Source organism: Haematobia irritans, chromosome 5, assembly GCF_050003625.1.
Source record: "Haematobia irritans isolate KBUSLIRL chromosome 5, ASM5000362v1, whole genome shotgun sequence".
Lineage (NCBI taxonomy): Eukaryota > Metazoa > Arthropoda > Insecta > Diptera > Muscidae > Haematobia > Haematobia irritans.
This window is the reverse complement of record NC_134401.1, coordinates 133351068-133367353: the sequence shown is the minus strand read 5'-3', so window position 1 is coordinate 133367353 and position 16286 is coordinate 133351068. Positions and strand designations below refer to the sequence as shown.

Sequence of the window (16286 nt, the reverse complement as noted above, 5' to 3'; positions counted from 1 at the left end):
TGAATAAAAACTGCGGTTTCTATAAGCCCAAGAGTAAAATCGGGAGATCGGTCTATATGGGGGCTATACCAAAATATGGACCGATACTCACAATTTTTGGCACACATAATTGTTGTCCTACAATACCTCTAGATTTCCAATTTCAGGTGCATTGAATAAAAACTGTGGTTTCTATAAGCCCAAGAAATAAAATCGGGAGATCGGTCTATATGGGGGCTATACCAAAATATGGACTGATACCCACAATTTTTGGCACACGTATTTGTGGTCCTACAATACCTCTAGATTTCCAATTTCAGGTAAATTGAATAAAAACTGCGGTTTCTATAAGCCCAAGAAGTAAAATCGGGAGATCGGTCTATATGGGGCTATACCAAAACATGGACCGATACTCACCATTTTTGGCACACGTATTTGGGGTCCTACAATACCTTTAGATTTCCAATTTCAGGTAAATTGAATAAAAACTGGGGTTTCTATAAGCCCAAGAAGTAAAATCGGGAGATCGGTCTATATGGGGGCTATACCAAAACATGTACCGATACTCACCATTTTTGGCACACCTCTTTATCGTCATAAAATACCTCTAGATTTCAAATTTCACGCAAATTGGATAAAAACTACGACTTCTATAAGCCCAAGACCCCAAATCGGGAGGTCGGTTTATATGGTGACTATATCAAAACCTGGGCCGATATAGCCCATCTTCGAACTTGACTTGCCTGCAGACAAAAGACGAGTTTGTGCAAAATTTCAGCACGATTGCTTCATTATTGAAGACTGTAGCGTGATTACAACAGACAGACAGACAGAAGGACAGACGGACATCGTTATATCGTCTTAGAATTTCTCCCTGATCAAGAATATATATACTTTATATAGTCGGAAATCGATATTTCAATGTGTTACTAACGGAATGACAAACTTATTATACTCCCGTCACCATTCTATGGTGGTGGGTATAAAAAAAGAATTGTGTCTTAAAAGTATCCTTACTTGAATTCTATGCTTCCTTGGCTCGGAATCAATACCAAAATTGTTAAAGTAAAGACAAAATCTTTGGAACCGGGCAAGCTTTTTTTCAGTGTATATTGTTGCCTTTTTGTAGCACGACCACAAACTTCGCCTATCTTGGTTTAAAAACTGATTTCATTAATTTACTTGTATAACGAATCTGACAATACGACCACGTTTATACTCATTTTCATCACTGGCACTTTTCAAAAATCACAAATTTCTTTAACCCAAATAATTTGCAGAACATCATCTAAAAATATTGCCAAGGTCAATATCATTTCTTTTATCGACTCTAAAGAAATTTCGAATTACCGATCTGCAAGTAAATAAACCATTATTGACACATATTCGTTGAATATATTATTAAAAAATAAATTTAATGCTACTGTTTTAAAAATCGTTCATTGATAATTGAAATGAAATTCACATTAAAATAAAAGCAAACCCACACGCCTGTCACACTTTAGCGAGGAAGTCCCATGTTTCATTATTTCGATTAACTCTTGTTTGTGTGTTTGTGTGTTTTTTTTTTAAGATTAAATTGGGTTTCGAATTACATAATGCTCTGGTTGTTTACTCACTTTTAAAAGAAAATGCAATTATTTCCTAAAAATACCAAATAACATACGGATGCGTTATATAAAAATCAGGGTTAAGGTGAGAGAAAATTGTATTGCGAAAAGAACTGTTGAAGCCATAACAAGGCCACATTTAAAGCTTGAATTTCGGAAAAATCGCACCTGCAATCTTTCCGTTTTTTTTTTAATTGTGAAAATAAGCCATTATTTTTGAAAACTTCCAATTAGATGTATAAACAAGGCTTAATTCTGTTCATTTGTTTGATAGGCATCAATTGCTCTAAACTTGACTGGTGTGATCCTGAACTATGTCCAAACGGAGATGAACACATAGCTTGTGGGAATAATGGGGTAAGTATTACATCCCAGCAAAAAAATTTGGAAGTTCTTCCAAAGGCACAACTTTAAAAGCACTTCCATAAGATGTGCTCCCAATGATGTTGTTTATTTTAACAACACAGGAAGTTCTTTTAATTCAATTTTTTATAATTTGCTTTTTTCATATTTTTAATGGGTAATTTTTAATTTTTTTTTTTTATGTTTCAAATTGGGTAAAATCAGTTTAAGAATTCATAAAATGATACAAATTATTTAAATTTTATCGAAAAAATGCTAAATCCAATCTGAAAAATGTTTGAACATATTTGAGGTCAAACGTTTCAGACAAGCGTTAGAATCCATTAAAAAATATAAAAAAATATTTATTTGACAAAATATCACCGAATTTTTTTAAATTACATCCAAAAAATTAAATTCGGATCACACCTAATAAAGTGATGCAAATTCAGTGCACGGGCTGTTGAAATGGAGGACTTCCGTCCTATGACAAGTCCATGTTAAATTCTTCGCTTCTGCTTCAATTTTTCACCACATCCGGATCCGAAAAAAACATCTTCATTGCTTTTTGGCGACGCTTTTTTTGCTGGAATAGAGAAGGGAGAACTATGTCTGAAATCTTCATAAGAGTAGGAAGAATCCAAAAGATTGAATTAAAGAAACGTTTTTTTTTTTAATTTTTTAAAGCTAAACTCATTTTTTTACAATTTTAATACGAGTTTATTGGACATGAAAGATGGAGAAATTGATTGATTATGAAGCTATTGAAAGAATTTTTTTTTTTGAATTTTTTTATTTATTTGTTTTTTTTTTCAGGAATTCCATGAAAACTGTGAACCTGATGTACAAATGATTGATTTGAAACCATATCGAAAATTACTTTTGCATGAGCACAACAATCGTCGAAATTTCATTGCTGCTGGACATTTGCCTGGCTATTATCCCGCTGCTCGTATGGCCACTCTCCAATGGGATGATGAATTAGCCTATTTGGCTGAATTGAATGCTCGCACCTGTGTTGTGGATCATGATCATTGTCGTAATAGCTATCGTTTCCGTAATATCGGACAAAATTTAGTTGGCATTGCATATCCCAAACATGAATTTCAAAATATCACAGAAATCCTTTTGAAGGATATATGGTTGTGGTATCGTGAGCATTCATTGATCGACAGCAGTTATATAACAAGCTTTAAAGTTGTTGGAGACTTGTAAGTATATTTAGTGGTGAAAAGATGATATTCATAGTTATAGCGTTGGATTCAAGATATGGTGAAAAATGGATCCATGTGCATATATCAAATTGCTAAATACATTGAAAAAAAATATTGTCTTGCTTCGGCAGAACATATACTAAAATTGGAACGATACAGAGAAGAGTAGCATGGCCCTGCGCAAGGATGACACGCAAAATCGTGAAGCGTTCCACATTTTTTTTATCACGATGGACTGAATAGTCTAAGTGAGCCTGAATCTTAATCGGGCTGCCACTTTAACCTAAGGTTAAAGATTTGATATCCTTGGAATACGAATGCGAATTTTGTTTCGCATAGAAGACACACAAAAAACTATTTTTTGTTTTCAATCACGAAATTAGTTGATCCAATTAATGTTTAATTGAAATGTCTTCAATCACAGAAATTATAGTATCAATTAAAAAAAAATAATTGATAGTCAATTAAAAAATTAATTGATACCATTAATTTTATGTGATTGATTTTTGTTTCAATTAAAAAGTTTGTTGAATCAATTAAATTTTTAATTGAATATTTTTATACCCACCACCATAGAATGGTGATGGGGGTATAATAAGTTTGTCATTCCGTTTGTAACACATCGAAATATCGATTTCCGACTATATAAAGTATATATATTCTTGATCAGGGAGAAATTCTAAGACGATATAACCCTGTCCGTCGGTCTGTCTCTCTGTCTGTTGTAATCACGCTATAGTCTTCAATAATGAAGCTATCGTCCTGAAATTTGGCACAGATTCGTCTTTTGTTTGCAGACAGGTCAAGTTCGAAGATGATCTATATCGGTCCAGGTTTTGATATAACCCCCATATAAACCGACTACCCGATTTGGGGTCTTGGATTTTTAAAAACCGTATTTTCTATCCGATTTGAGTGAGATTGGAAATCTAGAGGTACTTCAGTAAAACAAATGAGTGTGCCGAAAATGGTGCCTATCGGTTCATGTTTCGTCCTGAAATTTGGCACAGATTCGTCTTTTGTTTGCAGGCAGATCAAGTTCGAAGATGGGCTATATCGGTCCATGTTTTGATATAGCCCCCATATATACCGACATATAAAGCCACTACACGCCACAAAAGTGACTCTGCGGTCCATTGTTCGCGGCCGAAATATTAGCTTCGTAGATCACTGCAAGACGAATTTCGTGAAGGTCGTCTTGTTGTTGCGGAAACCAGTGATGCTGTGTGCCAACTGCAAGATTGTAAACTGACTTATCGTAATATTGAGACAATTCTAGGCATTACTAGGACCAGCATAATTCAATATTGCAGGAACATTTGACCATCAAAAAAATTGTTCGCGTTGGATCCCACACAATTTGTCAATCGTTCAAGAAAAACCACGTGTCGATTGGTCGAAAGAAATGTTCCAAAAATACAATCATGGTGCTTGGAAACACGTATATGACATAGTCATAGGTTGTGAATCGTGTATCAGTCACGGTTGACACTCGAGCCAAAATTAATCTACCCAAATTTGGAGAAAATTTTATCAACAAAACTACCAAACAAAAAATCTTATTTTGCAAAATTTTATTTCCTTAGAAAATTTTTTCAAAATTTTATTTCTATAGAAAATTTTGTCAAAATTTTATTTCTATAGAAAATTTTTTCAAAATTTTATTTCTATAGAAATTTTTATCAAAATTTTATTTCTATAAAAAATTTTGTCAAAATTTTATTTCTATAGAAAATTTTGTCAAAATTTTATTTCTATAGAAAATTTTGTCAACATTTTATTTCTATAGAAAATTTTGTCAAAATTTTATTTCTATAGAAAATTTTTTCAAAATTTAATTTCTATAGAAAATTTTGTCTAATTTTGTTCAGAAACTTTTGTCAAAATTTTATTTCTATAGAAAATTTTGTCAAAATTTTAGTTCTATAGAAAATTTTGTCAAAATTTTATTTCTATAGAAAATTTTGTCAAAATTTTATTTCTATAGAAATGTTGTCAAAATTTAATTTCTGTAGAAAATTTTGTCTATTTTTTTTCAGAAAATTTTGTCAAGATATTATTTCTATAGAAAATTTTGTTAAAATGATAGTTCTACAATTTTTTTTTTCAAAATTTTATTTCTATAGAAATTTTTCTCACAATTTTATTTCAATAGAAACTTTTGTCAACATTTTATTTCTATAGAAAATTTTCGCAAAAATTTTATTTCTATAAAATTTATAAAATACTTCTTATTTGGAGGCAATAAAAAATCTACCATTTTTGGTAGACTTATACCAATTGTGGCAACCGTGGTATCAGCCAACTGTTCTGAAGAAGCGGTTGATGCATTTAGAACAGGGTTGATAAAATTTTTGTACCGTTTTTGATACTGTGTGAGCATAAAAAGTACGTGGTACCTCCGCGACATATTTGGTACCTTTTTCGACCTTCATTAAGTTCATAAATTAAAATATGAACACCAATCCAAATCAGTTTATACTCACAGACAATTATAACATCTCTCGCAAATCAATTAGAAAATTTTATGTTTGGACGACTAAAGCCTTTGAAGGATGATTGTCTACACAGAAAAAAATTTCAGGAAAAATTTTCCAATTAAAATCTTAATTGAGTTTTAAAATATATTCAATTAAAAATTTAATTGAATCAACAAATTTTCTAATTGAAATAAAAATCAATCACACAAATTTATAGTATCAATTAATATCATAATTGAATCAATTAATTTTTTAATTGACTATAAATTATTTTATTAATTGATATTATCATTTCTGTGATTGAAGCCATTTCAATTAAAAAATTAATTTCGTGATTGAATCAGAAAAAATTTTTTTTGTGTGTATGCAGAGAATTTAAAATATAACGGTAAGAAATACGTCTAAATTCGAATGAGGCCGATCCTATTGCTGGATGTGAGAATCACCAACCGAGTCACTCATGTCTTGACGTGTACAAGATAGCGATAAGATTTTTGTTCCAACCTTCATGAAATTTGATATTGCCAAGTTTTTGGTACAATGTACTATGGGTAATTTGACACATTTTTGTGACAAAAATTCATAACAGTTAATAAAAATTAATAAAAGTAATTTAAAGGATTTTGAAATTTATAAATTTTTAACCCTCTTTTGCAATTTTTTTACCCTAAGCCACATAGTGGTAAGGGTATAATAACTTTGATCTGCCAAAAAGGTGCTTACCAGAAATATTGATTTTAGACTCCATAAAATATATACCAATCGACGCAGAATTACCTCCTGAGTCGATCTAGCCCTTGGTGTCCGTCCGTCCATGTATTTGGTGTTCGCAGGATTCCGGTCGCATTTATTTACCGATTTTGATGAAATTTGGTCCAAAGTGTTGTTTTGACACATTGCAATGGAAAAACTCAAACAACAACTCATTCCAATTTTAGGTTGTTTTCACACGTTATATTCGAGATCGCATTGTCTGTTTTGAGCAATTTATGAATTACAGTATTATTTCAGGAAGAACCACATTAAAATCATGACAATCTATATGGCATGTAGGCCTGTTTATCATTTTATCCTGGCAGATCACTTTTGATAAACAAAAAGGAAAAGACATTCACCAAAATGAAAATAGAACCTTTTGGTTTAAAAAAAGTATTTTTTCGAATCGAAGTTGATTCCGTACAATTTCAATAATGCTATAGTATTTATCATTCCTGGTTCAGAACCTCTTTTAATTCTGTGAAACAAATAAATAAAACTTTTCTCGATACTCTAATTCATATTTTTAATTACAAATAATTGGATTTTTTAAATATAAATTATATTCACCTTTTTATACCCTCCACCATAGGATGGGGGTATATTAACTTTGTCATTCCGTTTGTAACACATCGAAATATTGCTCTAAGACCCCATAAAGTATATATATTCTGGGTCGTGGTGAACTTCTGAGTCGATCCGAGCATGTCCTCCGTCCGTCCGTCTGTTGAAATAACGCTAACTTCCGAACGAAACAAGCTATCGACTTGAAATTTGGCACAAGTAGTTGTTATTGATGTAGGTCGGATGGTATTGCAAATGGGCCATAAGAGAAGCAAATTTCATCCGATCCGGCTGAAATTTGGTACATGGTGTTAGTATATGGTCTCTAACAAACATGCACAAATTGGTTCACATCGGTCCATAATTATATATAGCCCCCATATAAACCGATCCCCCGATTTGGCTTGCGTAGCCTCTAAGAGAAGCAAATTTCGTCCGATCCGGCTGAAATTTGGTACATGGTGTCAGCATATGATCTCTAACAACCATGCGAAAATTGGTCCACATCGATCCATAATTATATATAGCCCCCATATAAACCGATCCCCCGATTTGGCTTGCGGAGCCTCTAAGAGAAGCAAATTTCATCCGATCCTGCTGAAATTTGGTACATGGTGTCAGCATATGATCTCTAACAACCATGCGAAAATTAGTCCACATCGGTCCATAATTATATATAGCCTCCATATAAACCGATCCCCAGATTTGACCACTGGAGCCTCATGGATGAGCAAAATTCATCCGATTTGGTTGACATTTGGTACGTGGTGTTAGTATATGGTCTCTAGCAACCATGCAGTAATTGGTCCATATCGGTCGATAATTATATGTAGCCCCATATAAACCGATCCCCAGATTTGACCTCCGGTGTCTTTTGGAGAAGCAAAATTCATCCGATCTGGTTGAAATTTGGTACGTGGTGGTAGTATATGATATTTAACAATCATGCCATATCAGTATATAATCATATATAGCCCCCATATAAACCGATTCCGAGATTTGGTTTTGAAGCCTCTTGGAGGAGCAAATTTCATCCGAGTCAGTTGAAATATGGTACATTGTGCTAGTATATGGCCGTTAACAACCATGCCTAACTAGGTCGATTTATATAGCCCTCAGATAAATCGTTCCCCAATCACACAAAACTTGGTCCATATCAAGTTCATAATTGTATATAGCCCCCATATAAGCGACCCCCATATTTCAATTCTGGCTCTTTACGTACCGTGCAAAAGTCCATATCGATTCGTAATGATTTGTATACTTAACTATACATAACTTTTTTGTCTAATATATACCACGTATGGACTAACTCACAATTTAGAAAACGATGTTAAGAAGTTTTAAGATACCACAACCCAAGTAATTCGATTGTGTATGACAGTCTTTCGTAGAAGTTTCTACGCAATCCATGGTGGAGGGTACATAAGATTCGGCCTGGCCGAACTTACGGCCGTATATACTTGTTAAGCTAATAAATCAATCGTTTCTCATTTTTGTATCACTTTCTCATTGCAGTGAAAAATATGGTCATTTTGCTGAATTCGTTTTGGATCGCAATACCCATGTGGGCTGTTCCATGATACGCTATACCCATCGTGAATACTCGCATCTATATATTTACAATTTGGCCTGTGATTATGCCAGTATTTATGCCTACGATATTGCTGTTTATGAATCCGGAAAACCAGGTTCCGGTTGTCAAACTGGAACAAATCGCAAATACCCTGCTTTGTGTTCAACGCGAGAATCTTATAATCCAAATTATTGAGAACTGAATGCTGACTTGGTCACTGGTGTAACCGATAACAGGTGGCTTTGTTTTTCATGTTAAACATGAATGTTGTTGTTACTGTATTGTTGTATTAATTAATATTTATTAAACAAAAAAAAAACAAATCAATTGATCACACCTCCAATTTTATAAACAAAAATATAATTAAAATAAAATATACTCATATAAATATGGGGAAAGAAATTATTTAAAATGTATCTCCTTTGTTTGATTTTGAAATTTGGGTTAAATGATGTAAGTAAATAACCGGAGTGGTGAAATATACATTAAATATATATTGTTGTCAAGTGCTTTGATGTAAACCTTATTTCATCTTGCAATGAGAATTGATTTACTTCCGTTGTTGTTTCTGTTTGCTTTTTTTTAACCAAATTAAAGAGAAATTTATGTTCAGTGTTTCGAATTTGACAGAGATGATATTTTTGTAAAAAAAGGTTTCCCTTTTATTTGGAATGACTACGGCATAAGGTCAATGTTTCTCAATAAATCGGTATTGAAAATCTATTTTTAAATTAAATAGAAATTGAGAAAATCAAAAATTAAGACCTAATAGAATTTAAACAAGTATATACCGTAAGTTCGGCCGGGCCGAATCTTATGTACCCTCCACCATGGATTGCATAGAAACTTTTAGTAAAGACTGTCATCCACAATCGAATTACTTGGGTTGCGGTAACACTTGCCGATGGCAAGGTATCGTAAAACTTCTTAACACCGTGTTCTCAATTGTAAGTTAGTCCATACGGGGTATATATTAAACAAAAAAAGGCCGGTTAAATACGTAAATAATTCAGTGTGACAAAATTTTCTATAGAAATAAAATTTGATTAAATTTTCTATAGAAATAAAATTTGATAAAATTTTCTATAGAAATAAAATTTTTACAAAATTTTCTATAGTAATAAAATTTGATTGTTGTTTTTGATTTCAGCTTAAAATCATGCATTGACTAAACTACAAGCGTAGCTTAACCAACAGAGGAAAAGAATGTTTGTCAAATTTATTTGGGCAAAGCCCCATAGACTGCAAGATGGTTGGATGGACGCACGTTTCGGAATTACCACATTCCACATCCTCTACTTGCAGCAAATAAATAAAATTTTGACAAAATTTTGTATAGAAATAAAATTTTGGTAGATTATTTTTGGGGATCGGCTGTATGTAACTATAGACAGATATGGACCAATTTTGGCATGGTTTTTAGCGGCCACATACTAGCGCAATGTACCAAATTTTAACCGGATCGGATGAATTTTGCTCTTCCAAGGGGCTCCGGAGGTTAAATCTGGGGATCGGTTTATATGGGGGCTACATATAATTATGGACCGATATGGACCAATTCCTGCATGGTTGTCAGAGACCATAATATACTAACACCACGTACCAAATTTCAACCGCATCGGATGAATTTTGCTCATCCATGAGGCTCCGGAGGTCAAATCTGGGGATCGGTTTATTTGAGGGCTATATATAATTATATACCGATGTGAACCAATTTTTGCATGGTTGTTAGAGACCATATACTAACACCATGTACCAAATTGCAGCCGGATCGCATGAAATTTTGTTCTCTTAGAGGCTCCGCAAGCCAAATCGGGGGATCGGTTTATATGACAGCTCTATATAATTATGGACCGATGTGGACCAATTTTTGCATAGTTGTTAGGGACCATATACTTACACCATGTACCAAATTTCAGCAGGATCGGATGAAACTTGCTTCTCTTAGAGGCTCCGCAAGCCAAATCTGGGGATCGGTTTATATGATCATGGACCGATATGGATCAATTTTTGCAAGTTTGTTAAAGACTATATACTAACACCATGTACCAAATTTCAACCGGATCGGATGAATTTTGCTCCTCCAAGAGGCTCCGCAAGCCAAATCTGAGCGTCGGTTTATATGGGGGCTATACGTAAAAGTTGTCCGATTAGGCCCATTTACAATACCATCCGATCTACATCAATAACAACTACTTGGGCCAAGTTTCAAGTCGATAGCTTGTTTCGTTCGGAAGTTAGCGTGATTTCAACATACGGACGGACATGCTTAGATCGACTCAGAGTTGCACCACGACCCAGAATATATATACTTTATGGGGTCTTAGAGCAATAATTCGATGTGTTACAAACGGAATGACAAAGTTAATATACCCCCCATCCTATGGTGGAGGGTATAAAAAATGTATTAACTCCGAATTATGATAAATTTATAATATAACAATATTCATCGAATACAACAATACATAGAACAAGTATAGGCAGCAGTAAGTTCGGCCGGGCCGAATCTTAAATACCCACCACCACCATGAACCAAATATTAGGGTTTCCTTTGAAATTTAAGGAGGGCTTGAGGACTTGAGGACACTTCCCGAAGATAAATTTAAAGATTTCACCTATGAGGACTATATCAGATTCTGGATTTATAAGAACCATTTTTGTTTGAGTTTTAGAGGAATCATTAACCAAGAAAATTATAAAATAACGTCTTGATTTGAAATCTTAAATCTGTAGATTTTCACCCGAGAATGAAAATCTGGAAATTTTACATTGAGTTTCAAGCAATTTTCATGATCAATGCGCCTTCTATACCCTCAAGAAGTGAAGTCGGTCTATATGGAGGCATTACCAAATGGACCGATAAAAACTTAATCCGATACACGTTTTTGTAAGCCTAAAATACCAGAATATTTACAATTTCAGGCAAATCAGATAAAAACTACGGTTTCTAGAAACCCAAAGAGTTAAATCGGGAGATCGTTCTTATGGGGGCTATACTAAAATATGAACCGATACTCACCGTTTTCGGCGCACCTCTTTATGGCCCGAAAATACTTCTAGATTTCCAATTTCAGGCAATTTGTATATAAACTACGGATTCTATATACTCAAGATGTAAAATCGGGAGATCGGTCTATATGGGGGCTATACCAAAACATGGAGCGATACGGACCATTTTCAGCACACCTCTTTATGGTCCTAAAATACCTCTAGATTTCCAATTTCAGACAAATTGGATAAAAACTACTGTTTCTATAAGCCCAAGACCCCAAATCGGGAGGTCCATACCAAAACATGGGCCGATACTCACAATTTTTGGCACACGTATTTGTGGTCCTACAACACCTCTAGATTTCCAATTTCAGGTAAATTGAATAAAAACTGCGGTTTCTATAAGCCCAAGACCCCGAACCGGGAGGTCTGGGCTATACCAAAATATGCACAGATACTCACAATTTTTGGCATACGTATTTGTGGTCCTACAATACCTCTAGATTTCCTATTTCAGGTACATTGAATAAAAACTGTGGTTTCTATAAGCCCAAGAAGTAAAATCGGGAGATCGGTCTATATGGGGGCTATACCAAAACATGGACCGATACTCACCATTTTTGGCACACCACTTTATGGTCATAAAATACCTCTAGATTTCAAATTTCAGGCAAATTGGTTAAAAACTACGATTTCTATAAGCCCAAGACCCCAAATCGGGAGGTCGGTTTATATGGGGACTATATCAAAACCTAGACCGAGATAGCCCATCTTCGAACTTGACCTGCCTGCTGACAAGAGACGAGTTTGTGCAAAATTTCAGCACGATTGCTTCATTACTGAAGACTATTGCGTGATTACAACAGACAGACAGACATTATTATATCGCCTTAGAATTTCTTCCTGATCAAGAATATATATACTTTATATAGTCGGAAATCGATATTTCGATGTGTTACAAACGGAATGACAAACTTATTATACCCCCGTCACCATTCTATGGTGGTGGGTATAAAAAAGCTGAAAAAACGATAAAATAAAATTTGCTTCCTAGAAGCAAGTACACAAAACCCAAATTTAAAAGAGAATTGTGTCTTTAAAGTATCCTTACTGGTATTCTCCGCTTCTTTGGCTCGGAATCAATACCCCAACATTTTTAAAGTAGAGATAAAATCTTTGGAACTGAGCATACTTTTCTTTCAGTGTAATCAGTTTCAACATCTTTGAATAAATCATTATGAAGATGTATGTGATATCAATTAGTCCTATATTCAGTATTAAATTTAGAACGATATTATATGAGGTAAAAAAGTCAATGCCTTAAATTAATTCTTGTAAAGATATTCCTGACCTACATCGACGATTTATTTAAAACAAACTGCAATGAATTTCAATACGCACATGCGCAACGTCTCATTACAACAAGAGTATTATTACTTAAATGCATATTAAAATTTTTAAGTGTTTTTAATCGTTTGTTATGTGACGTTTGACGAATTGCATTTCTTATTGAATAATAATTTATAATTAATGAAATATTTATTTATTTATTTATTTATTTACAAAATTAGACTCATAGTATAATATAAGAATAATATTACAATAGTAGCATGAAATATTAAACTGAGTTATTTTTTTTATATTGACAAAAAAATAAGGAAAATTTCCTTTATTGCGGTGGCGACAAATTATTTTAAAATACTGCAAACGTACACCCTCAGGGAGCCACCGTGGTGCAATGGTTAGCATGCCCGCCTTGCATACACAAGGTCGTGGGTTCGATTCCTGCTTCGACCGAACACCAAAAAGTTTTTCAGCGGTGGATTATCCCACCTCAGTAATGCTGGTGATATTTCTGAGGGTTTCAAAGCTTCTCTAAATGGTTTCACTGCAATATGGAACGCCGTTCGGACTCGGCTATAAAAAGGAGGTCCGTTGTCATTGAGCTTGACATGTAATCACCAATGTGGTATCACAATGGACTGAATAGTCTAAGTGAGCCTGATACATCGGGCTGCCACCTAAACTAACCTAACCTACACCTCAAGAAATCGCTTCTGTAACATTCTGCTTCAAGCATATACCATATATTTTCAGGATTGGTCCAAACAAAATATTATGATTTATCGCTCCATATATATGTATTAGAAGTTTAGGAAAATTAGAGTTATTTTTACAACTTTTCTACTAAGCAGTGGCGATTTTACAAGGAAAATGTTGTCCAAGGTGGGCTAACGCGTTTCCGAAGAGATTCGTACTATGTTTATTATACCCTCCACCATAGGATGGGGGTATATTAACTTTGTCATTCCGTTTGTAACACATCGAAATATAGCTCTAAGACCCCATAAAGTATATATATTCTGGGTCGTGGTGAAATTCTGAGTCGATCTGAGCATGTCCGTCCGTCTGTTGAAATAACGTGAACTTCCGAACGAAACAAGCTATCGACTTGAAACTTGGCACAAGTAGTTGTTATTGATGCAAGTCGGATGGTATTGCAAATGGGCCATATCGGGGGTCCATATAAACCGATCCCCCGATTTGGCTTCTGGAGCCTCTAAGAGAAGCAAATTTCATCCGATCCGGCTGAAATTTGGTATATGGTGTTAGTATATGGTATCTAATGACCATGCAAAAATTGGTCCACATCGGTCTATAATTATATATAGCCCCCACATAAACCGATCAGCAGATTTGACCTCCGGAGCCTCTTGGAAGACCAAAATTCATCAGATTCAGTTGATATTTGGTACGTGGTGTTAATATATGGCCTCAAACACACATGCAAAAATTGGTTTAAATCGGTCAATAATTATATATAGGCCCCATATAAACCTATCCCCAGATTTGTCCTCCGGAGCCTCTTGGAAGCACAAAATTCATCCGATACGCTCAAAATTCATTGGGACATGATGTTAGTATATGGTATCCACCAACCATGCAGGAATTGGTTCATATCAGTCCATAATTATATATAGCCCCCATATAAACCGATCCCCAGATTTGACCTCCTGTGCCTTTTGGAGAAGCAAAATTCAAATATGATTTCTAATAACCATGCAAAAATTGGTCAACATCGCTCCATAATTATATATAGCCCCCATATAAATCGTTCTCCAGATTTCACTTCCGGAGCCTCTTGGCGGAGCAAAATTCATCCGATCCGGTTCACATTTGGAACGTGGTGTTAGTATATGGCCACTAACAACCATACCAAAATTGGTCCATATCGGTCTATAGTTATATATGTTATAGCCGATCTCCAATCACACAAAAATTGGTCCATATGGGTTCATAATAATGGTTGCCACTCGAGCCAAACATAATCTACCAAAATTTTATTTCTGTAGAAAATTTTGTCAAAATTTTATTTCTATGGAAATTTTTGTCAAAATTTTATTTCTATAGAAAATTTTGTTAAAATTTTATTTCTATAGAAAATTTTTGTTAAAGTTTTATTTCTATAGAAAATTTTGTCAAAATTTTATTTCTATAGAAAATTTTGTCAAAATTTTATTTCTATAGAAAATTTTGTTAAAATTTTATTTCTATAGAAAAATTTGTTAAAATTTTATTTCTGTTGAAAATTTTGTCAAACTTTTATTTCAATAAACAATTTTTTTTTAATTTTATTTCTATATAAAATTTTGTTAAAATATTATTTCTATAGAAAATTTTGTCAAACTGAATTATATACGTATTTGATCGATCTTTTTTGATTTAATATATACCACGTATCGACTTACATACAATTTAAAAGATGGTGTTAGGAGGTTTTAAGATACCTTGCCATCGGCAAGCGTTACCGCAACTTAAGTAATTCGATTGTGGATGGCAGTGTTTAGAAGAAATTTCTACGCAATCCATAGTGGAGGGTACATAAGCTTCGGCCTGGCCAAACTTACGGCCGTATATACTTGTTTTTTCTTAAAACTTCATATTTTTTCTATCATTTTCATACGGTCTTTTAAATCAGCAGATAAAATTAGCCCTAAGTTCATTTTGTGTCGATATTCATTATATCGCCCCATATTTGTGGCCTGTTCATTTAGGTTTTGGGGCTCATTTCCCTAGGGACCATGTTCAAAAAGTCGAGAAAATCGTTTGTCTAAATTTCTTTCTAGAGAAAAATTTTTCTGTTTGGTTGTGCGTACATTAAATCGAACTAAACCAATTCGACTTAAAACTAATATCATATAATTCTATCCCACTGCATCTGCGAGTTAAGACCATAAAGAATGTGGGATCACTTTTATAATTTCAAGTAAATTTGTTAGGTGAAATTCCACTGCTTTGGGTAGTCATTTCCTGAGAATTAAAATTCTCTGATTTAATAAATTCTTTAGAAGTCCTATAACAGCCATATGTTTCAATCTGTGAAATGAAATTCCACAGGAATGTTAACAAAAAGAAATCGATCATTTGTTGAAAAGATCATTAATTGAAATGAAATAAAGTTACGGAAGCCTCAAATCTTTCTTTTTTAGCTTTTTGTATTCATTTCTTAATCTTTTTTTATTATGGAGTTAATTTACAATTGAAAACAACGTAAACAGCATAAAACCACCATTAACAAATAATTTCAGCAACATACAATAAAACCAAGAACGTGGAGGTTTAAGCGCCACATTATCCAAAGGCTAATCACATCACAAGCATCACAATATTTTTTGAGCGCAATATTTTAGCACCTGCTTGCTAATATTTTTCTTCGGCGAAAAAGAAAATTTTTAAAATATTAATAAACTAAAAAATATAAATTTATAAAAAC

The 16286-nt window shown here is 33.7% G+C and overlaps 1 protein-coding gene and 1 non-coding gene across 2 annotated transcripts; both read left to right on the top strand.

The window, feature by feature from the left end:
- Nucleotides 1-1823: 1823 nt before the first annotated feature.
- Nucleotides 1824-8737, top strand: LOC142240059 (antigen 5 like allergen Cul n 1-like). The gene is made up of 3 exons (XM_075311779.1): nt 1824-1946; nt 2748-3142; nt 8464-8737. The coding sequence occupies exons 1-3, from the start codon at nt 1824-1826 to the stop codon at nt 8714-8716; spliced, it is 771 nt and encodes a 256-aa protein (XP_075167894.1). The 3' UTR covers nt 8717-8737.
- Nucleotides 3262-3366, top strand: LOC142242173 (U6 spliceosomal RNA). The gene has a single exon (XR_012724026.1). It is a non-coding gene; the product is annotated as a U6 spliceosomal RNA (small nuclear RNA).
- Nucleotides 8738-16286: the final 7549 nt, after the last annotated feature.